General features: G+C 43.9%; 1 protein-coding gene across 1 annotated transcript; it reads right to left on the bottom strand.

The window, feature by feature from the left end:
* Nucleotides 1–536: 536 nt before the first annotated feature.
* ABHD10 (abhydrolase domain containing 10, depalmitoylase) lies at nt 537–24,212 on the bottom strand. Its single transcript, XM_056557491.1, has 5 exons — nt 23,948–24,212; nt 4,610–4,793; nt 3,122–3,233; nt 2,090–2,227; nt 537–1,431 (listed from the first exon to the last, which is right to left on the bottom strand). The coding sequence occupies exons 1-5, from the start codon at nt 24,045–24,047 to the stop codon at nt 1,090–1,092; spliced, it is 876 nt and encodes a 291-aa protein (XP_056413466.1). The 5' UTR covers nt 24,048–24,212; the 3' UTR covers nt 537–1,089.
* Nucleotides 24,213–24,516: the final 304 nt, after the last annotated feature.

Below are 24,516 nucleotides of genomic sequence, written 5' to 3'. Positions count from 1 at the left end.
GTATAAATTTTCCTGCATGTAGTTATGATTTTTTCCAGAAGTACAACAAAATGAAACCTATATAAGTAGGGTTTCATTTTAACTGTATCGACCTACAGAATAATGATAAGGTGTAATTTTTACCAAAATATGCACTGCATAGAAACGGAAGCTCCCAAAAGTTACAAAATGGCATTTTTTCTTCGATTTTGTCGCACAATGATTTTTTTTCCCGTTTCGCCGTGAATTTTGGGGAAAAATGACTAATGTCACTGCAAATTAGAATTGGTGACGCAAAAAATATGCCATAATATGTATTTTTAGGTGGAAAATTGAAAGGGTTATGATTTTTAAAAGGTATGGAGGAAAAAACGAAAGTGCAAAAACTGAAAAACCCTGCGTCCTTAAGGGGTTAATAGAAAGAGGTCTATTAATAATTGTTGGTAGTTTAGTTTTAAGTTTTTTTTTTGCAGGGGGGAGACGTTCTTAATGATATTTTGCTTTTATTGGAGGCAAGGTAACGCAAACTTCGAATAATTTTTTTTCCTTTACATGAACAGTTTTTAATGTTTCATTTATTTATTTTTTCCCCACTGGAATACATTCCACCGAGAGCATATTAGCTCTTACACTGGTAATATACTGTGTTGGTGCAATATTGCCAGTAACAAAATGTAGATTACAATAAACTTTTTAGGCAACAACATTGGTGGATGCTTTCTACCACACACTTTACACACAGATGTAGGATTTATGCTGTAGGTCGCTTCACTTCTGCATGATGCAGTAAAAGGCAGAAAGTAGGATTTATACATATAGTTTATTTCTTTGTAAACATTTCATGCCATAAAGTTATCACTAGTGATTTTGTTCAATTCTGTACAGCTTGAGAAGGCTATTCACATTTACTGTGGGAAGTAGAAAAGGGCATATTTGGGCAGTATAAAATAACATAAGAAATACTGACGTGAAATAGTAAAAAAGGAGGTTTCTTGTTCACATAAACGTAATTATTTGCAGTCATTATTTGTGCAATTGACTAGTTTGCATTGCTCGACAGGAGCATCACAGATAAGTAAAGCTTAATGTTACTGTGTGGATTACTGTCAGTTACCCTAAAGTGGTCAGTTTGTCAATTAAATCATCAATTGTGTACACGAGGAGTTTGATGTCATCTTTTTCACTCATCCGATGGAGGCCATGTTTGCGGAGAATGACATCTACATCATTACTGACCACTCGTTCAGCAATCTGCATAGACACATGCCATGGGACATCCTCATCTTTCATGCCATGAATGAGACGTACAGGTGCACTTATGGGTATAGGGCTATTTAACAAGCAGTGGTTTTCAGCTTCTTTGATAAAAGAGTAAGGTATTGTATAAACACCCTCTTCACTGTATTTCGAGACAAGTTTCCATTCACCTTTCTCCTCAGCTGCTTTCTTTTCCTGAAAATAAATAAGAAATAATTTATTGAATTTGTCATTCGCCCATTACAAACGTCTCCAGAACCTGATCTTTGTTGGCAGCTGGTGTTATACTTTGCCTAAAGTTCTTAAGATGCAAATGTGCTTCAAATTAAACAAAACCGGACAAATAAAATTCATGCAATGTACAGATGGTTATCCAATTTAATTGAAGACATTGTTTCATGAAGACAACCCCTGTTCATATATTGGATACCCTCTATTCGCTACAATTGAGGGCTACTCCCAATCTGGCACACTTAAGCGGTCCTCAGATTACACGGGCAGGCATTTATCAGCCACTTGTCTGTATTATGAAAGGATTATCTCTGATAAGACAACTGGTGCGATCTTGAGTTATTAGCCGAGGGAATGGAAGGCATTGTGCTCCACCTCACTGGCTGGCCGAGAGATCCGTCTATTTCTCTGCATAGACTTCTGTGCAGAGAAATGTACGGATTTTGGCCAGCTGAGGAGTGAAACGCAATGCCACCCGACTAATAACTCACAATCGCAATGGGTCTCACAAGTTGTTTTTAAGACTGTAACACTTTAAACATATTTTCCTGCATTTTCTCTGGCAACAAATGGCAAATCTATAAACAAATGGCAAATATCCAAACAATGTGGAACTTTGTACCTCTGTTGAAAGTTGGTTAAATACTGTAACAAAATAGTCTGCTGCAGGGGCAACACCAACAAGAGCTGCAATCTTCTCAGGCCGGGAGAGGGCAGCAAGCAGCATAATCCATCCTCCCATACTTGATCCAACTAATATCTGATAAAACATACAAATTGATTTTAAAGCTATGTACATATGAGTTACAGAACAGACTACACAGAGGTGACGTATCCCATTTTGCTTAAACTATCAACAGAACAAACCAAAACACAGGCGTAGGTTTTTTACCATTTGAAATGTGTGAAATTGAATTGCTGCTATCATGTAAAGACAAGTTCTATGGAGCCGGTCAACTGCAGCGAGGAGAAAAACCATTTAGCCGAGTGCTTCTATTCATTCGTTCTAGCCATTGTTGGGGGTCTGAACACTAATACTCCGACCAATCAAAACTTTTGATATGTCTCTAAGATATTAATGCACAAATACCATAAGCAGAACTGCACCCCAGTCACCGGATGTTGGATGCACAGACAAACCAGACTCATCCAGTAGACTTGATAAAATAATAAACAATGATCCAGCATCAGTTCAATGCATCCTCATATACAAGTACAGCAACATTTCGACTAGTGTAACATGTATGGGTCTTAGTCGTGACACAGGTCGAGATGTTGCTTTTCTTGTGCATGCTGCTGGAACAGATCCAGAATCATTGAATGCTGGATTATGGTTTATCATATAGAAAAAAAAAGTAGTTATTTTTTTAAATGATCTTAAAAGGCATTAAGGATTTCTGCACCTTTTCATAAATGTTGTTCTTATCACTTCAACTAGAACCCTGGGAGAAGATGATAGAATCAAGCTTACAAGCTGGTCCTCCAGCTATCCAAATTGGTGTCATGTCTTGTGGTACACACAAAAGATGGAAAAATGGTAGTATGGAATTTCAGATTACAATAGACTTTAAGCCATCTGTGTTATTATCTCTTGCTTATCCAAATTACTTCATGAATGCAATAAGAATAAAAGCCTAAGCCATTGTAAACTAACCTGTGGTCCTTCAGACACGTCATCGAGAATGGACAGCACATCTTTCTTCCATTTCCCAATTGTGCACTCTTTTATATTCCCCTCAGAATTTCCACATCCGGTGTAATCAAACCTAACACAAGAAATGCTGTTACCGCCATCTTCTTTATAGCGCCATCACTGTAGTAATTCAACAAGCTCATTCTCTCTAACAATGTGTAACATTTTTTTGCTCACATAAGTCAGGAAAAACTATTTATATGTATTTACACCAAACTGATACAGAAATGGGCACAAAAGTGGTGAGAAGTTTTACATGATTTAAGATTATACTTTCAAGAAACAGTCCCATTTATAGGCTCCCCTCACATTCTCATGATCCTGTCGGAAGCGCTACATTTAGTCCTCCAAGTACAATTCCATATTCTCTTTAAATTTATCAAGATAACTGGGGAATATGCAAGGCAGATCAGTAGGGATGTAAGAAAAAAAATCGATTTGCGCAATTATCGCGATTTTTCACTTGCCGATACTGAATCGATTCAAAATATTTTTGAATCGATTCTTTTAGTGATGTGGAATTTGTATCTCCTGATGCCCGGAACAGCATGTCCCGGGCATCAGGAGATACAAGTTCCACATTTTGTCAGCCGGATCTGACACGGCGGCGCTGTGGGTGTATGGAGCGGGCTTCGACTCGTGCCCGCTCTGTACTCTACGGCCCCCGGCTGATTTCAGTAGCCGGGGGCCGCTAATGCATCACTGCGGCTAATATCCAGCATGCGGTGCTCTGCAGTGTGTATGCAGCGGGCTCCCGACTTGTGCCCGCTCCATACTCTGCAGCCCCCGGGGGCTGCCGCTAATAGCCAGCATTCGGCGATCACCGCGGCTGGCTATTAACCCTTTAGATCACCGCTGTCAAAGCTGACAGCGGCGTCTAAAGGGATCTGTGAATGCTCCCTGGAGGGCTAGTGGGGTGGATCGCCCCCCCCCGCAGCTTGATCGCGGACTGTGAAGGTAGCAGAGGGCTTACCTATGCTTCCGTGCTCTCCGTGGCTCTGTCATTGATAGATCCTGGCTGGACCAGGCTCTATCAATGGATCGCAGATCAATGGAGTTCAATAGAACTCTATTCATCTGTCTGAGGAATCTAATGATTCCTAAAAGACTAATAAAGTGTATAAAAAAATAAAGTAAAAATTAAGTTTTAATAAAAGTTTAAGACATTGTTTTTTAGACAGAATCGGGATATATCGCGATGTATCCTCACCTAGACGGTATGGCAATATATCGGGATATATCAAATCGCCACACTGGTATCGCAATTCGAATCGTATCGCCAAATTCTTGGCGATTTACACCCCTACAGATCAGTCACACCACCTTTCAGGTAGTTTTCCCTAAACATTAGTTTTTCCCTACAACTACAGAGTTTTAGAAACTGATTGGGATTTAAGGTTTTTAATGGTATGCAAGTTCCCCAAAAATGTTTGTAGACTTGGTATTTACCGTATAAATGAGTGTCCAAGAGATTTGCAGAAGTCCTCAAGGGCCACAGCTTTCTGAGCATTCATATCTGATGCATAACCAGGCAAGAAAATGACTCCGGGACTTTTGCCTTTTAGTTTACTGTAAGCCAACTTTGGTAAATCTTTACGTGCTAGGTACTGTATAGATGACTTAAGCCTGCAAGCTTAGAAGAAACAGAAGAAACATAAAAATGAAACAGCCAGAAATGTAAAACTTTATGAGAGATTCCTACCATCACTAGGGTATGCTATCACCTCCTGGCGATTGGGGGTCCAACTGCACAAATCTCTACAATCCTCTGAATGAAGGTGACCACAGCACAAGTTAAAGGGGTACTCCGGTGGAAAACAAATGTTTTCAAATCAACTGGTGCCAGAAAGTTAAACCGATTTGTAAATTACTTCTATTTAAAAATCTTAATCTATATGTCCTGGGCATAGGGCGATAGGATTTCCACACCCCTGCCCCCTCTGTAGTCTACTATGCTGTTCCATCCTCAGGATAGATATGGGACAAGCCTGTTAAAGACCTGTGCCCTTTTCTGACCTGTCCATTTTAGTAAATACTTGTATTACTAGGGATGTAAGAAAAAATCGATTATCGCGATTCTTTGTTCCGCGATACTGAATCGATTTTAAAATTCTGAGAATCGATTTTTTTTTATAAATTATTATAATTAACATTTACTGTATTTCACTCACTGAGTCACAGTCCTATTTGTCTGTCTTATTTTTTTTATAACACTTAAACTCCTGACCACTAGTTGGCAGTGTACCTGTTATCAGCTCTGTCCCACTCGCAGGCTGCTACCGCGAGACTACAGACTCAGAACAAACAGGAAGGAGAACGTACGCACTCACAGGACAACTCTCGCGGGATCTTGTTCTTTCTCAGCTAGAATAAGTTTTCCCAAGCTTTTAATAGGGAATATCGCGATATATCGTGATATATCGCCAACATGACAGTATCGCAATATATTGCGATATATCGAATCGCCACCCTGGTATCGTGATTCGAATCGAATCGCCAAATTATTGGCGATTCACACCCCTATGTATTACCCATGAAAAAACTATTCTGCTCTATTGTTTCTTATAGCTCTTTGATGTACCCTTCTTCAATTCTTCTTCCTAGAAATGAATTATTAAACTGACAACTGGATTTTACCATGGTCCTTGCCAAATGTGTGAGTCCATACTGTGTCTGCTACTGCCAGCACTGACTGAAGAGTGACATTCAGTGTAGGGACATACCTTCACCTGGTAACACCCTTTTGACTATCTAGTCATACATTTCTAGTAGGAAAAACTGAAAAATGACAACACAGAGCTAGAAGATGTCCACAGAGCTGATAGATACTCATAAAAGGAGGTTTCCTAGATTTTACATGGCTGCTCCTTCATTGAGAATATTAATAGGGTTTCTAGGGGTTGAATCCCCCCTGACTTTATCATAAGAAATCTCTCCGATATCAACTATCATTTATACAGGAATGTTACATCCACAATAAGTGCGATGCTCTTGGTCTTACACAAAGTGGATTTGACAATAAAATATTTTAGACTGTATTGAATGTGACAAGTCCAAAAAACACATTTCCAGTTGGTTACTAGGAGGATAGAATGGATTCTGTCAAGCCTCACTAATTTATTCCCTCGCTGAAGCCTGGGAATGTTTACTTTGTTGTTTGAATGACAAATATAGCAACTAAACACAGTATATCCACTGCACAAAACTGGGACACAGCGCTGCCGCAGGCACAACGCCGGCTTTGTGACAAGTTGGTAGATAGTTCTAATACTGCTGTTTTGTTAAGTAAGCACAATACTCATCATTAGAGAACTCTGATGAACTTTCAGGAGGATAAGAAGGGTGACTCATGAGGTTTGTAGCTCCAAGTCATTGTAATGGTAAAGCCAGTGGAAGTCTATGAGTTACTGTAGACATATCTACATTTAAGAGGTCATAAGAGAAATGGAAAAACATTTATGATAAAACTGGAAAGGTGTCATCAGCACAAAGTGTCAGTGTCATCAGTGTCATCAGCACAAAGAGGTGATTGTAAACAGGGGACACTAATCACTGTGACACACAGGAGGAGATAAGGGGACACGGATAACAGTGACACGTGAGATGAGTGGGCAATAATGACTGATCATAAAGTCATGTTGCATGGCGTCATGTTACTTGACGTGTGGCATTTTGGCTTGTCACTTTTTTGGTGGCTCCTAAATTTTCAACAAATTTGGCAATCCCTGTTTTAGATCATGTCTAAACTTAGTGTTTAGATGGTGAATAAACTCTTTAAGGGTCTATTCACACGTACAGGATCCTGTGCAGATTTGATGCACAGGATTTTCTGCTGCAGATATCAATGTAAACTAAATGACTGAGCCCAGCTTCTAATTCTGCACAGGATACTGTACATATGAATACACCCTAAAAGGGGGTTATTCTTTCTTTTAAAATTGAAAATCTATCCTTAGGACATGCCACCAGTATTAAAATGATGAGGATCAGATTCTTTGTACCCTGCAGATCTGCTGTTAAAGGGGCTACCAGATGCCCTTCACTGTTTACCAGGCACATTTAGTAGGGGCTGTATACGACATTACATTTTACAATAGCTTTACCCTGTCAAGTACCGTATATACTCGAGTATAAGCCGAGTTTTTTCAGCACGATTTTTCGTGCTGAAAACACCCCCCTCGGCTTATACTCGAGTGAACTCTCCACCCGCAGTGGTCTTCAACCTGCGGACCTCCAGAGATTTCAAAACTACAACTCCCAGCAAGCCCGGGCAGCCATCGGCTGTCCGGGCTTGCTGGGAGTTGTAGTTTTGAAACCTCCGGAGGTCCACAGGTTGAAGACCACTGCGGCCTCCGACATCATCAAGCCCCCTCTCACCCCCTTTAGTTCAGTACAGTACTTACCTCCGCTCGGCGCTGGTCCGGTGCTGCAGGACTGTCCGGAGAGGAGGTGGTCCGGTGGGATAGTGGTTCCGGGCTGCTATCTTCACCGGGGAGGCCTCTTCTAAGCGCTTCGGGCCCGGCCCCAGAATAGTCACGTTGCCTTGACAACGACGCAGAGGTACGTTCATTGCCAACGTACTTCTGCGTCATTGTCAAGGCAACGCCTCTATTCTGGGCCCGAAGCGCGGAGAAGAGGTGCCCCCAGTGAAGATAGCAGCCCGGAACCACTATCCCACCGGACGACCTACTCACCGGACAGCCCTGCAGCACCGGACCAGCGCCGAGCGGAGGCGAGTACTGTACAGAACTAAAGGGGGTGAGAGGGGGCTGGATGATGTCGAAGGCCGCAGTGGTCTTCAACCTGCGGACCTCCGGAGGTTTCAAAACTACAACTCCCAGCAAGCCCGGACAGCCGATGGCTGAGGGCGGATGATGACAAGAGGATGATGAAGGGGGTGTGTGGGATGATGAAGGGGGGGTGTGGGATGATTACAAGGGGATGATGAAGGGGGGGGGTGTGGGATGATTACAAGGGGATGATGCAGGGGGGTGGGGATGATGACAAGGGGATGATGAAGGGGGGTGGGGATGATGACAAGGGGATGATGAAGGGGGGGTGGGATGATGAAGGGGGTGGGGATGATGACAAGGGGATGATGAAGGGGGGGTGTGGGATGATGACAAGGGGATGATGAAGGGGGGTGGGGATGATGACAAGGGGATGATGAAGGGGGGTGGGGATGATGACAAGGGGATGATGAAGGGGGTGGGGATGATGACAAGGGGATGATGAAGGGGGGATGTGTGGGATGATGAAAAGGGGATGATGAAGGGGGGGTGTGGGATGATTACAAGGGGATGATGAAGGGGGGTGGGGATGATGACAAGGGGATGATGACAAGGGGATGATGACAAGGGGATGATGATGAGGGTCTGGATGATGACAGGCGGTGATGATGATGCTAATGACGGGGGGGGGATGATGTATTTCCCACCCTAGGCTTATACTCGATTCAATAACTTTTCCTGGGATTTTGGGTTGAAATTAGGGGTCTCGGCTTATACTCGAGTATATACGGTAAATGTGAAGCACTTGCTACTACCACTTTTCCAAAAGAAAGCTGTCCATTAAAGGGGTATTCCAGGATTTTTTTTTTTTTTTTATTTGACTATGCTACAGGGTCTGTAAAGTTAGTTTAGTCCATAATATAGTGTCTGTACCTGTGTGTGACGGTTTTCTCACAATTCTGCGATTTTCACCCCAATATTTATTTTTACCAGCATACAAAATGACTGTAGTCTCAGATTTTTCCCAGGTTGCAATGCGGCCGAGACCTGACTCACTAGTCAGCTGATGACAGGGAGCCTGTCTGCCTCAATGGGTGGAGGGATCAATCTGCAACTAATGCAACAGCTGTAGGCACCCTGATTGAAAACCACAGGTCTTTTGAATGGATGCAGCTCATTTATGTTTCAATGGGCTGATGTGTGGGAGGGAGGAAGAACGGAATTATGGGATTTGTAGTCAAAAAAAGTAAACTGAAACAGGAAATACCAGTTCACAAAAAGCTTGCCACAATATTATGGTAATCTCACAACATAGCCATTTAGCCCCAAGACAAGCACAGATCCTTCCTAAGCCTGTCCATTACTGTATCCAGGTATGTACTAAAATCCCCTTATGGTGGATAACCCCTTTAACCGCTTAAGGACCAAGCGTTTTTCTGTTTTTGCACTTTCGCTTTTTCCTCCTTACCTTTTAAAAATCATAACCCTTTTAATTTTGCACCTAAAAATCGATATTATGGCTTATTTTTTGCGCCACCAATTCTTCTTTGTAAAGACATCAGTAATTTTACCCAAAAAATCAACGCGAAACGGAAAAAAATTAATAATTGTGTGATAAAATTTAAGAAAAAATGCCATTTTGTAAATTTTGGGGGCTTCCGTTTCTTCGTCATAAATTTTTCGGTAAAAACACATTATCTTTATTCTGTAGGTCCATACGGTTAAAATGATACCCTACTTACATAGGTTTGATTTTGTCGTACTTCTGAAAAAAATCATAACTACATGCAGGAAAATGTATACGTTTAAAAATGTCCTTTTCTGACCGCTATAACTTTTTTATTTTTCCGCGTACAGGGTGGTATTTGGGCTAATTTTTGCGCCGTGATCTGAAGTTTTAATCGGTACCATTTTTGTTTAGATCTGACTTTTTGATCGATTTTTATTCCTTTATTTATGGTATAAAAAGTGACCAAAATTTGAATTTTTGGCGCGTACGCCATTGACCGTGCGGTTTAATTTATGACATATTTTTATAGTTGGACATTTACGCACGTGGCGATACCACATATGTTTATATATTTATTTTTTATATGGAATTTGGGAAAAGGGGGCGATTTAAACTTTTAATAAGGAAGGGGTTAATGTGTGTGTTTTTAAACTTTATTTATTTTTTACATTTTTTGTCCCCTTAGGGGACTTTTAGGAGGAATCATTTGATTCCTCATACAGATCAATGGGATTCCATAGAATCCCATTGATCTGTGGGCCCTGCCAGGCTTTATCATTCAGAGCGCAGGAGCCGCCGCAGCAGGAGAGGTAAGCCCTCAGGCTACCTCAGCAGTGGATCGCCCCCCCCCCCCAAATCATGCTGCGGAGGGGCGATCCACCCCACTGGACCACCAGGGACAGGATAAAGGCACCTTTAGACGCTGCTGTCAACTTTGACAGTGGCAATCTAAATGGTTAATAGCCGGCCGCGGCCACATGTCGGCTATAACGCTGGCCCCCAGCTACAGGAATCAGCTGGGGGCCGGCCGGTATGACGCGGGCTCAAGTCGGGAGCCCGCGTCATATCCCGTTAACGGCCATTGGACGAGCATAGACGTCCATGGTCATTAATGGGTTAAAATAACTGAACAGCAGGGATGACGAGAGTCAGACTCTCACAACCTGATATTCTATCCTAAGGGTTAACAATATGTATGTTAAAGAACCGGATAACTTGATGGCGTATCGGAATAGATGAGTTCCACATTCCAATCAAACCATAACCAGGGATTCATCCAATAATTGTAATGTAATATGTATCAAGCCATGTGCTAAAACAGTGGAGCAGGTGCTTATAGCAACCAGACTGCAAGAGTTAAAGGACTCTAAAAAATTAAAGCAGGAACCTGATTGGTTGCTACGGGCAACTGCTCCACTATACCTCTGCATAAGTTTCATAAATCTCCCCCAACATGTAGTAGTATCCTCATTCTCAGAGGCCTATAACAAAATAAAATAAACATAAAAAGGGGGCATTTATCATTATATATATATACACACACAGTTTTCACTGTCTGTATTGCGCAATCTTTTTTGCGCAATTCAGATTTTTGTATGTTTGTTTTTACATAATTTTTGATAGAAGTTTACAAGTGGAATTCTAAATCACGGTGTACGGTAGAGCTGATTATGTGGTGGATATCGATTTATCAATGGTGTCTTTTCTCTTTACACGCACAAATTTTGCGCAAGTCCTGATTTTATTGCGCAAATATACACCATCAAGGAGGACCCTTAAAATGTTATAAGAATAAGTCCAGCAATATGTAATAAATATTTAGATTAGACTCCAATCTGCATAGACTGCAGATCTGTAGAACTGTGTAAAATTTTAACTCCTGTTGTTCTTGATGAGTGCAGGAGATTGCACCTGTGTAATGTAACCATGGTGACCATACAGTTAAAGGGGTATTCCAGGAAAAAACTATCAACTGGCTCCAGAAAGTTAAACAGATTTGTAAATTACTTCTATTAAAAAATCTTAATCCTTTCAATAATTATCAGCTGCTGAAGTGGAGTTGTCTTTTTCTGTCCGGCAACAGTGCTCTGTGCTGACATCTCTGCTTGTCTCGGGAACTGCACAGAGTAGAAGAGGTTTGCTATGGGGATTTGCTTCTAAACTGGGCAGTTCCCGAGACACGTGTCATCAGAGAGCACTTAGACAGAAAAGAACAACTCAACTTCATCAGCTCATAAGTACTGAAAGGATTAAGATTTTTTAATAGAAGTAATTTACAAATCTGTTTAACTTTCTGGAGCCAGTTGATACATACGCAGAGCTGAGCGTGTGACCAGGCGTATGCAGCAGAGCTGAGCGTGTGACCGTGCGTATGCAGCAGAGCTGAGCGTGTGACCGTGCGTATGCAGCAGAGCTGAGCGTGAGAGGATTTCTAACACTGTGAGCTAAAAGAAAAGGGGTAATTATTATAATAAATATAGGTGATAGAGGCATAAAAATTAGATGTACATTGTCAGGATTAGGTACTGAGTAACCTAATTCTTTTTTTGTGGGATCTGACCGGTACAGTTTAAAAGGAAATTTATCAATCCTTGTGCAGAGGAAACATTAACCAGTTGCCCATAGCAAACAATCAGATCACTTATTTTTCAGAGGCCCTTTCAAAATTAAAAAAAGCAATCCGATTGTTGCTATGGGCAACTGGTCAACTTTTCCTCTGCACAAGTTTTGATAAATCTCTCTTAGGCTACTTTCACACTGTCGTTAGAAGATAGCGCAAGTAAAATTTGTGCTTGTGCCATCTTTTTCTCCCGCTATCTTCCGGCAGAATAACAGCCGCAATAATGGTGGTCAGAGAATCGCATCTAAGTGAATGAAAAAAAAAAAAAAAAGGAGAGCCTTAACGGCCGTTTTTTGGGCAGAGCCCCAGTGGCAGTGTGAAAGTAACCTTAGTCTTTTGTTAGATCTACCTGAAGTTACTGACCAGCATAGTGAGAGAGTGTTCACAAGAAGAATTTATACTACAGTTAATCCCCCTATTCCAGCTGTTTCAGCCATTTACACTTTTATTGAGGATGTTTTAAAACAAGGCATTCTGTCCTCAAAATTTGCGGAAAGATTATTAGTGGATTTCTCCTAGAGACCATATTGGTACATTAATTCGCTGACCACCCACGGGCTGCACTAGTGTTGCGGGCCGGGATACAGTGGCTGAACCTTTATCGCATGACCTCGACTGGCGTTCGAGATAATTGTTTGGGGGTATCACTTCTCACAAGATCCAAAACATTTGCTGTGCATTTTGGATGTTTGGTTGGCAGGTTTTTCATTGGTTAGCATTGATGTGGAGAGCCCCTACACCCACATCCTTCGCTACAGATTGCAACAGATACAACAATAGTGTGAGACGTTTGGGGATTATATATGTGATATGCTGGAATTTGTGTTAAATCACAATGCGAGAGATTTATAAAAAAAAAACCTGTGTAGAGAAAGAGTGGTATAGTTGCCCATAGCAACCAATCACATTGCCTCTTTAATTAAAAAGGCCTGTGTGGGGGGGGGGGGGGGAGATCTGGTTGGTTGCTATGGGCAACTGCTTTAGAATTTCTTGGCCAGAGGTTAAAAGCAAATAGAGAGCTCTGAAGTTTTTAAAATTTTTGAGGGGTCCTAGAAGGAATTTCTGGCAATAACTCATATCTTAAATACATAACCCCATCTAAACGCTATGTGGACAATATTCTCATACTATGGGCAGCCAAGATATAGGCAGCACTTAGAGGACTACCAATCCCAGAGGGCTGAGAGAAAAAAAAAGACTCAAAGACCCCTAGCTACGCAATACATGAAGTATATAACATGACAGACCACAGAAAACAACATCCCAGCTGGCGAAGTGCTGAGAAAGCCAGATCCTCCAGTGCTTCCGGAGCAGTAACAGGTGGGTGCTGCGTGCTATATTGCAGGGGTCCCCAGCGGCGGGATAGGGTATAAGATGTCTAGGGGTGGAGTACCCCTTTAACCCCTTAAGGACCACGGACGTATGAGTACGTCCCTGCGCCCTGGGTCTTAAGGACCAGGGACGTACTCATACGTCCCAGCGAATTTCTCATCCCGCCAGGCGGGTTGCGAAACCGGACGCCTGCTGAAATCATTCAGCAGGCGTCCCAGGCAAACGCCGAGGGGGGTCCCGGGACCCCCACATGTCAACGATCGCCGCAGATCGTCCGCGAAATCGCGCGGGCGATCTGCGGTGATTCCGGTTATTCGGGTCAGTGATGACCCGGAAATAAATGGTGATCGGCGATGTACAATACACCGCCAATCACCTACCGTTGCTGGGGAGCGGTGACAATACTGTCACCACCCCAGCAACGCTGCTATTGGCCGGCGATCGTCCAGCCAATAGCAGAGCGGCAGAGGAGCGGTTAACGGCTCCTTCCCGCTGCTGTACCCGCTCTCTGCGTTCAGTCAGCGGGTGCCGCAGAGAGGTGAAGCCATAGATCCCCCTCGGAGCCGGAGCCCCCTCAGGAGCCGTTACAATAGGGATAGCAGTGTATAGGGAAGGGTAGGAGAAATAAAGTGAAAAAAAGAAGTAAAAAAAAGAAAGTACCCCCCGACCCCCTAATAGCTCCCCAAGGGTCCTATTAGGGTCTGATCCCTGACCCCGGTCCTATTAGGGGTTCAGGGAGCTGCGTGCGCCACCCTTTTCTTTCTTTTCCGAATCTGTCATTGAGGACGATGAAGATCCTACATTTTTGTGTTCTTCATCGCCCTCCTCATCATCTAGCAGTGATGATGAGTCCCTTGTACGGCGGCGGAGACGCCGCCAGGCGAGGCCACGCACCCCCATGAGAGTGACCCAGTGGCCAACACTAGTACGAGTGGCAATGCCGCTCGTAATAGGAGTCCGGCCCCCCAGACAAGTGCACCGGAGCCCCCTTCCAATGACCCTGTCTGGAGCCCCCCAGAGGATTATCAGCCACGGATTCCTGAGTTTGTTGGCAACTCTGTATTGACCATGCTGGATTCACTGATCTGGACATTTTTTTTCAGTGACAGCCGGGTCAATCACATGGTGGAGCAAACGAACTTGTACGCCCAGCAGTTCATTGCCCACCACCCAGATTCCTTTTTGGCCAGGTCCCATGAATGGCGCGCAATTGATGCAGCGGAAATGAGGACATTTTGGGGCCTCTCGCTGCATATGGGCCTGGACAAAAAACCAAGTGCTCATCATTACTGGAGCGGGGACGTCCTCTACCAGGCCCCGCTTTACAGTATGGCGATGACACAGAGGCGGTTCGAGGCTATTCGGAAATGCCTGCATTATGCAGATAATGCGGCATGTCCGCCCCGAGGTGATCCCGCCCATGACCGGCTTTACAAAGTGAGGCCGGTCATCGATCACTTTGGGGCCAAATATTTGGAGGCCTACGTACCGCTCAGGGACCTCTCGGTAGATGAGTCTCTCATCAGTTTTAAGGGGAGACTCATCTTCCGCCAGTATATTCCCTCGAAGCGGGCGTGGTATGGCGTGAAGCTCTATAAACTCTGTGAGAGTACCTCCGGGTACACTTGCAGGTTTAGAGTATATGAGGGACGAGATTCCCGTATTGAACCCCCAGATTGTTCCCCCACTCTGGGTGTTAGCGGGAAAATCGTTTGGGACCTTATGCACCCATTGCTGGATAAGGGATTCCACGTGTACGTGGATAACTTTTATACCAGCATCCCTCTGTTCAAATCCCTTTCCGCCAGATCCACGTCCGCTTGTGGGACCGTACGGAAAAACCAGAGAGGCCTCCCTCTAAATTTAGTCAAGACGCTTATTCCCAAGGGTGAGTCCCGTGCCCTGACCCATGATAACCTGTTGTTGGTGAAGTATAAGAGGGATGTCCTTATACTCACCACTATTCATGGGAATGGCAGCACCCCTGTCCCTGTGCGAGGTACCGAGGGACCGGTCCTCAAACCCGATTGTATTCTGGACTACAGTCGGTATATTGGGGGAGTTGATCTCTCAGATCAAGTCCTCAAGCCATACAACGCCATGCGGAAAACACGGGCATGGTACAAAAAAGTTGCGGTCTACTTGGTACAGGTTGCCATGTACAACGCTTTTGTACTATCCCAGTACGCTGGCAACACAGGGACATTCCTCCAGTACCAAGATGAAGTCCTAAGGTTCCTGATCTTTGGCGACCGGGAAAGATCAGGGCGGACTTCCCAAGGGTCTGGAATTATACGCGCCAGGATCGTCCCTGGCCAGCACTTTCCAGGTGTGATCCCCCCCACTGGAAAGAAGGAACGAACCCAGAAAAATGCAGAGTGTGTCACAGGAAGGGGAGACGGAAGGACACCACATATCAATGCGACACTTGCCCAGATAATCCGGTCCTCTGCATAGGCTGCTTCAGGGAGTATCACACTTCTATGGAGCACTAAATTTTCCCTTTTCATTTCAATTTTCCATAATTTGACCAATGTACCAAGTCCAGAGTACATTCCAAAATTTAACCCCCATAAAATCACTAAATTGCCCCAAAAAACCTGAAAAAAACCCAAAACCTGATAAGAACTCTGGGGGTGTTTTTTCAAAAATGGGTCATAGGTCACTGAGTCACTATCATCAGGGACTTTTTATGTTGCCTCAAATGCGCAGTGCTCTCTCTCCACCTGAGCGGGTGCGCATTTGAGGCAACAGGTTAGGGACGGCCACACACATCACATTCCCAGAATAATGACTCAGAGCATAGGGTTTGGGGCGGGCATATTTTTGTTAGTTTTGGCTATGCTCTGGGTCATCATTCTGGGAACATATCCTGTTTTATTATGTTTTATAATTTTCTGGCCCACTGTACCCCATATTACGGGCCTCTGTACCCCACCTGTCTACCCCAGTTACGGCCCGTTGTCCCACATAGTGTTCCCCTATTTTAGGGCTCAGTGCTCCCCCCATTAGCGCTCCTTGAGGGGGGGGGGTCCCATATCCTGGCTCCATATCAAGCTAAAGGTCCCTGACTGCGCTCCCACTCAAGCAAGACCTGCTGTGCACCCGCCAAGCCTAAATCATCAAAAAATAAGGTATGTCCTTACTCCAAAGAAATGTATTTACAAATTGTGGGGTGTCTTTTCTGCTATTAACCCTTGTAAAAATGTAAAATTTGGGGGGAAATACACACTTTAGTGAAAAAAAACTTTTTTTTACATATGCAAAAGTGGTGAAACCCCTGTGGGGTATTAAGGCTTACTTTACCCCTTGTTACATTCCTCAAGGGGTCTAGTTTCCAAAATGGTATGGCATGTGGGGGGTATTTTGCTGTCCTGGCACCATAGGGGCTTCCTAAATGCGACATTTCAGCAAAGTTTGCAAATGTGACTCCTCTTCTGAGCATTGTGGCACTCCTGCAGTGCACTTGATGTCCACTTATGGGGTACCTCCATACTCAGAAGAGATGGGGTTACAAATTTTGGGGGGTCTTTTCTACTATTAACCCTTGCAAAAATGTGAAATTTGTGGGGAAACCCACATTTTAGTGAAAAAAAATATATATTTTTTTACATATGCAAAAGTCGTGAAATCCCTGTGGGGTATTAAGGTTCACTTCACCCCTTGTTACGTTCCCCAAGGGGTCTAGTTTCCAAAATATAATGCCATGTGGTTTTTTTTTTTTGCTATCCTGGCACCATAGGGGCTTCCTAAATGCGGCATGCCCCCAGAGCAAAATTTCCTTCCAAAAAGCCAAAATGTGACTACTCCTCTTCTGAGTCCTGTAGTGCGCCAGCAGAACACTTTTCACCCCCAGATGGGGTGTTTTCTGAATCGGGAGAAATTGGGCTTCAGATTTTGGGGGGTATTTTCTGCTTTAACCCTTTGTAAAAATGTAAAATTTTTGGGAAACCAAGCATTTTCGGTAAAATTTTGTATTTTCTTTTTACATATGCAAAAGTCGGGAAACCCCTGTGGGGTATTAAGGTTCACTTTACCCCTTGTTAGGTTCCTCAAGGGGTCTAGTTTCCAAAATATAATGCCATGTGGGGTTTTTTTTTGCTGTCCTGGCACCATAGGGGCTTCCTAAATGCGGCATGCCCCCAGAGCAAAATTTGCTTCCAAAAAGCCAAATGTGACTACTCCTCTTCTGAGACCTGTAGTGCGCCAGCAGAGCACTTTTCACCCCCATATGGGGTGTTTTCTGAATCGGGAGAAATTGGGCTTCAAATTTTGGGGGGTATTTTCTGCTTTAACCCTTTGTAAAAATGTAACATTTTTGGGAAAACAAGCATTTTATGTAAAAAATATTTTTTTTTTAAACATTTGCAAAAGTCATGAAACACCTGTGGGGTATTAAGGCTCCCTTAATTCCTTGTTACGTTCCCCGAGGGGTCTAGTTTCCAAAATGGTATGCCATGTGTTTTTTTTTTGTGCTGTTTTGGCACCCTAGGGGCTTCCTAAAGGTGACATGCCCCCCAAAAACCATTTCAGAAAAATGTTCTCTCCAAAATCCCCTTGTCGCTCCTTCGCTTCTGAGCCCTCTACTGCGCCTGCCGAACACTTTACATAGACATATGAGGTATGTGCTTACTCAAGAGAAATTGGGCTACAAAAACCAGTAAAAATTTTCTCCTTTTACCCCCTGCAAAAATTCTAAAATTGGGTCTACAAGAACATGAGAGTGTAAAAAATGAAGATTTTGAATTTTCTCCTTCACTTTGCTGCTATTCCTGTGAAACACCTAAAGGGTTAAACTTACTGAATGTAATTTTGAATACTTTGGGGGGTGCAGTTTTTATAATGGGGTAATTTGTGGGGTATTTCTAATATGAAGGCCCTTCAAATCCACTTCAAAACTGAACTGGTCACTGAAAAATAGTGAGTTTTAAAATTTTGTGAAAAATTAGAAAATTGCTGCTGAACTTTGAAGCCCTCTGGTGTCTTTCAAAAGTAAAAACTCATCAATTTTATGATGAAAACATAAAGTAGACATATTGTATATGTGATCCAAAAAAAAATGTATTTTGAATATCCATTTTCCTTACAAGCAGAGAGCTTCAAAGTTAGAGAGGCGGAGCCATGAAATCACGCGGCTCCGTCCCCTGTATCGCCCGTCATTACGCACAGAGCGAACTCGCTCTGTGCAGTAATGATAGCGGGGATCCCGGGGCTCCCCAGCAGTGGGACCGCGGCGATCTGACATCTTATCCCCTATCCTTTGGATAGTGGATGTCTAGGGGCGGAGTACCCCTTTAAAGGGTTAAGGACCAGAGTATTTTATGTAAATCTGACCACTGTCACTATATGCATTAATAACTCTGTGATGCTTTTACTTATGAATTTGATTCAGAGACTGTTTTTTCATGACTTTTATGTTAATGGTAAAATTTTGTCGTTACTTGCATAATTTCTTGGTCAAAATTTCCAAAATGTCATGAAATTTTTTTTACATTTTGCATTTTCCTAACTTTAAAATGCTCTACTTTTAAGCAAAATGGACATGCCAAATAAATTATATATTGATTCACATATACAATATGTCTACTATATGTTGGCATCAGAAAGTTGACATGTTTTTACTTTTGGAAGACATCAGAGGACTTCAAAGTTCAGCAGAAATTTTCATGAAAATTTCAAAATCTGCACTTCCACCAGTTCAGTTTTGAAGTGAATTTGATGATATGATATGATATGATCTTTATGATAGAAATCCCCCATAATGGACCCCATTATGAAAACTGCACCCCTCAAAGAATTCAAAATGACATTCGGAAAGTTTGTTAACCCTTTAGGTGTTTCACAGAAATAGCAGCAAAGTGGAGGAGAAAATTCTAAATCTCAATTTTTAACACTAACAGGGTATGTTCAGACTACGGATTTGTAGCTGAATCTCCTCCGCTCGCGGATTCAGTCTGGCAGCCAGCGGCAGCAGGACCGCGCGGCACTGCGCCTTCACCATTGACGGCTGTGCAGTGCTCGCGGACTTCCACGTGAAGCATAAACATGTTCTTTCTTTGCGCCGAACAATTTCAGCGGCGGAATTGTCTGCTGAAATTCCGCAGTGTGAACGGGTCTTGCGGAAGACCCATTCACACAGATGCTAACATTCACTGTACGGAATTTCACTCACGGAATTCTGCAGTGTGAACATACCCTAATGAAGGGAAGGAGCGACAATGGGCTTTTGGAGAGCGAATTTTGCTGAAATGGTTTTTGAGGGGCATGTCGCATTTAGGAAGCCCCTATGGTGCCAGAACAGCAAGAAAAAAAAAAAAAACACATGGCATACTATTTGGGAAACTACACCCCTCAAGGAACGTAACAAGGGGTACAGTGAGCCTTAACACCCCACAGGTGATTGATGAACTTTCTTTAAAGTGGGACATGAAAATGAAAATTTTTTTTGTTTTTTTCTCACTAAAATGCCCCAACTTTTTCATTTTCACAAGGGTAATAAAATGTTATGGAAATAGCCCATATGTGGATGTAAAGTGCTCTGCAGGTGAACTACAATGCTCAGAAGAGGAGGAGCGCCATAGACACCATAGTGCATTTGGAGAGAGAGTTTGTTTGGAATGGAAGTCAGGGGCCATGTGCGTTTACAACGCCCCCATGCTGCCAGAACAGTGAACCCCCCCCACATGTGGCCCCATTTTGGAAACTACACCCCTCACGGATTGTAATAAGGGGTACAGTGAGCATTTACACCCCACTGGCGTTTGACAGATCCTTGAAACAATGGGCTGAGGAAATAAAAAAATATAATTTTTCAGTTTCACGGATACCTGTGGGGCGTAAATGCTCACTGCACCCCTTGTTACATTCCGTGAGGGGTGTAGTTTCCAAAATGGGGTCACATGTGGGGGGGGGGGGGTTTGGGAATTCACTGTTCTGGCAGCATGGGGGCTTTGTAAACGCACATGGCCTTCAATTCCAGCCAAATTCTCTCTCCAAAAAAACAATTTTGCTTCTTCTCTTCTGAGCATTGTAGTGATCCCGCAGAGCACTTTACATTCACAAGGGGTATTTCCTTACTCAGGAGAAATGGTGTTACAATTTTGGGGGATGTTTTTCCTATTACCCCTTGTGAAAATGAAAAATTTGGGGTAACACCAGCATTTTTATGAAAACAATTAATCAAATTTTTCATTTTCACGTCCCACGGTAACGAAAGTTTGTCAAACACCTGTGGGGTGTAAATGCTCACTGTACCATTTGTTACATTCCTTGAGCGGTGTAGTTTTCAAAATGGGGTCACATGTGAGTGTTTTTATTTTTTTTTTTGCGTTTATGTCAGAACTACTGTAACAGCCACCCCTGTGCAAATCACCAATTTAAGCCTTAGAGAGTAGCTCCCACCATCCTATTTTTTTTTCTGTCCCTGCCTATTGCCAATCTATCCCTAACCCCCTCCCTGCTTTTAATTTATATTTTTACTATATTAAAAATAACTTTTTTTCTGCCTGGTACTGTGCTCACTACCAGGCAGACTTCCCCAGCAGGCACCACGTCACTGATGCCTGCTGGGGCCGACACTTCCGCCCTTAGTTCATCTACACAGGGTGCCTCCAGCTGTTTCACCACTACAACCCCCAGCTTGCCCTGACATCTACTGGCTGTCAGGGCATGCTGGGAGTTGTAGTATTGAAACAGCAGGAGGCACCCTGTGTAGATAAACTATTAGTTAGTTACATGCGGCGCTACGGCACTAGCCCGTTCCCTCCGCCCCCCCCCCCCCCCCGCGCCATACCCCGTTCCCTCCATCACAATGCCCCCCCCCCGCATACCCCGTTCTCTCCATCACAAACCCCCCCTCCCGCATACCCCGTTCCCTCATTACACTTACTGCAGAGTCCGGCAGCGGGCGTGCAGGGACAGCCGCAGCGACGACGATGTGCGGGAGGAGTGGCCTCACAACCAGTGGCCGGGGAGCCAATGCGCTCGCTCCCTGCCTGTCTGATTGACAGGCAGGGAGCGAGTGCAGCCTAACTGAAAAAGGACTGATTGCCAGGCCAAAATCTGTCCTTTTTCAGGTGTGACGTCACGCCAGGCTGCAGCCGGCCACTAGGAGGGAGACCACTAGTGGCCGGTTTTCAAATGTAAATTAAACGATTTTAATAAAAAAATAAATAAATAAATAAAAGTATATTAGAGATATGTTGTAGTACATAAGTACTACAACATATCAAGAAATAAAGTTGGTGACAGTGCCCAGTGACAGTGCCCATTTAAATGTACATAGTGCGCTCTCACTCCTGAGCCTTGTAGTTCGCCCGTAGAGCACTTTACGTCCACATATGGGGTATTTCCGTACTCTGGAGAAATTGCTTTACAAATTCTTTAGTTTTTTTCTCCTTTTAGTCCTTATGAAAAGGAAAAGTTGGGGGCAACACCAGCATGTTAGTGTAAACAATTACATTTTTTTTTACACTAACATGCTGGTGTAGCTCCCAACCTTTCCTTTTCATAAGGGGTAAAAGTAAAAAAAATTCAACAAAATTAGTAACGCAATTTCTCCTGAGTACGGAAATACCCCATCTGTGGCACTAAACAGTTGCCTTAAAATACGACAGGGCTCTGAAGTGAGAAAGCGCCATGTGCATTTGATGCCTAAATGAGAGATTTGTATAGGGGCGGACACAGATGGAAGCGTTACACTTGCCTCCACCACCACAAATACCCTATGACAGTGTTTCCCAAACAGGGTGCCTCCAGATGTTGCAAAACTCCCAGCATACCTGGACAGTCAATGGCTGTCCAGCAATGCAGAGAGTGGTTGTTTTGCAAAAGCTGGATGCTCCGTTTTGGAGACACTGCCGTACAAGATGCTTATAATTGGTACATTCACATGGGCGGGGGTTTCCAGCTGGGAGTTTGAGCTGTAGCGGAAAATTTGCAACAGCTCAAACTTGCAGCGGGAAACTCACTGTAAACCCCTGCTTGTGTGATGGTACCCTGTACTTTCAGCTGTTGCTAAACTACAACTCCCAGTATGCACTGACAGGCCGTTCATGCTGGGAGTTGTAGTTTTGCAACAACTGGAGGCACACTGATAGAAAAAATTAGTTAGGTAACAGACTCAGTGTTTTCCAACCAGTGTGCCTCCAGCTGTTGCAAAACTACAACTCCCAGCATGCACAGTCTGTCAGTGCATGTTGGGAGTTGTAGTTTTGCAACCGCTGGAGGCACACTGGTTGGAAAACACTGAGGTTCTGCTAACTAACTCTGTGTTTTCCAACCAGTGTGCCTCCAGCTGTTGTAAAACTACAACTCCCAGCATGCCGAGACAGCCGTTTGCTGGTCGTGCATGCTGGGAGTTGTAGTTATGCAAGATCTGAAGGGCCACAGTTTAGAGACCACTGCACTACATGTGATGTCGCCCACCTGGATCGCTGCCACCTCCTCTGCCTGGACCCGGTAACCACCACCGCCACCCGCTGCTCCTACGTTCCCCTGCTCTGCCCGGACACCCATTGGTGGGCAGAGCAGGGGAACTGAACTTTAATACCCCCCACCCCACCCCGGATCTTCGATTGGTCGGTCGCTTCTGACCCGAAATGCCACAAATCGCCGGTCTGAATTGACTGTCGATTTGCGGCGATCGCCGACATGGAAGAGTGGTGCAGTTGCCTATAGCAACCAATAAGATTGCTTCTTTTATTTCTAAGGGGACTTTTTTTTTATTTTTTTTTTTCCTAAAAAAAAAATAAAAAAAGAATCTAATTGGTTTCTATGGGTGAGTGCTCCACTTACGAGATGAAAATTAAAGGGGTATTCCCACATTTTACTTCTTATCCCCTACGGGATAAGTGTTTGATTGCGGCGGGAGGGGGTCCAAAATCCCACTTGTCTGGTATTGTAATCTGCTGTGGATGTTACTTGTGCAAATCCATTCTTTGTGGACTTTAGCGTATCTTCACACATTGCGGATACACCGCAGATCTGATGCAGATTTTAAACTTCCTATTGAAGATAAAGGGATACGTTTGCGGGGATGCTCAATAGCTGCAGGATGCATCATCCTGCAAAACCACATGCCTGCACATGATCACGACTAGTACCTGCCCCCTCTAGACATGCAGAGGGTAGGAGCGAGCATTGAAGCATGTTAAGCAGTCTTTCCCAACCAGGGGGCCTCCAGCTGTTGCAAAACTACAAGTCCCAGCATGCCCGGACAGCCAAAGGCTGTCCGGGCATGCTGGGACTTGTAGTTTTGCAACAGCTGGAGGCACCCTGGTTGGGAAACACTGCATCTAAAAGGTAAAGTCAGATGTGCAGACTTGTTGCTACAGAAATAAAAAGTTTACATAGATTGAATAGATTTTTTTTGGTTGCAGAATAAGTCTACCAGGTGTGAACATAGCTCAACACACTGTAACTGATAAAAGAATAAAAGGAGTTACGCATCTGTATTATTTCTATGGATAAACTATCTGAGCTGCCAAACTGACAGCTGATGAATTAAAGAACAGCGCTGAAAACCCCATCCTGTGTGAGGTAACTGGATGAACAAGCTGCACTCCCGCTGGCGGCCAGAGGCGGCGCTCTCTCACCTGTGGGGCCTGCGTTGACTTTAGGCTGCAGGATGGTCGCTCCATGCCTGCACAGTCGTAGCATCCAGGAGTGACGTCCGCCCAGCGCCATAAACGCCATACTTTCTGGTTGCTAGCTCACTGACAGCCCCGAGATCCCGCCCACCTTGACCTACCCGGAAGTCTCTACTGTTCTGGGTGACCGGAGCAGCACGTGACCTGCGGGAGCCGGCCGCATCACGTGACTAGAAGTAGTCAGAATAGAAGCCATGAATGTTAATTCTAGGCGTCTGTCTGTCGTTTTTCTTTTAGTATGCGCAACCTGTGCCCTGTCCTTTATACTGCTTCAGCTCCATGGTTACTGTGGGCAGCGGCTCCATTAGTCTCTTTACCAATTCACAACCACATTCTTTTTATGCCAAATGGTATTTCTTCCCACCTCCAGGTGGCGCTAGAGTCCGTTCCCCTCTTTGGAGACGAGCAGTAATTATACAGTATGCCCAGATTTATCAAACTGTGTGAGAGAAAAAAAATAAAGAAATTTTCCCAAAGCAACCAATCACAGCTCAGCTAACGAGCTCTGGTAAAGT

The sequence above is a fragment of the Hyla sarda genome, chromosome 2 (assembly GCF_029499605.1).
Source record: "Hyla sarda isolate aHylSar1 chromosome 2, aHylSar1.hap1, whole genome shotgun sequence".
NCBI lineage: Eukaryota > Metazoa > Chordata > Amphibia > Anura > Hylidae > Hyla > Hyla sarda.
The sequence above is the reverse complement of the archived record's forward strand: the minus strand, read 5'-3'. Positions and strand labels throughout refer to the sequence as shown.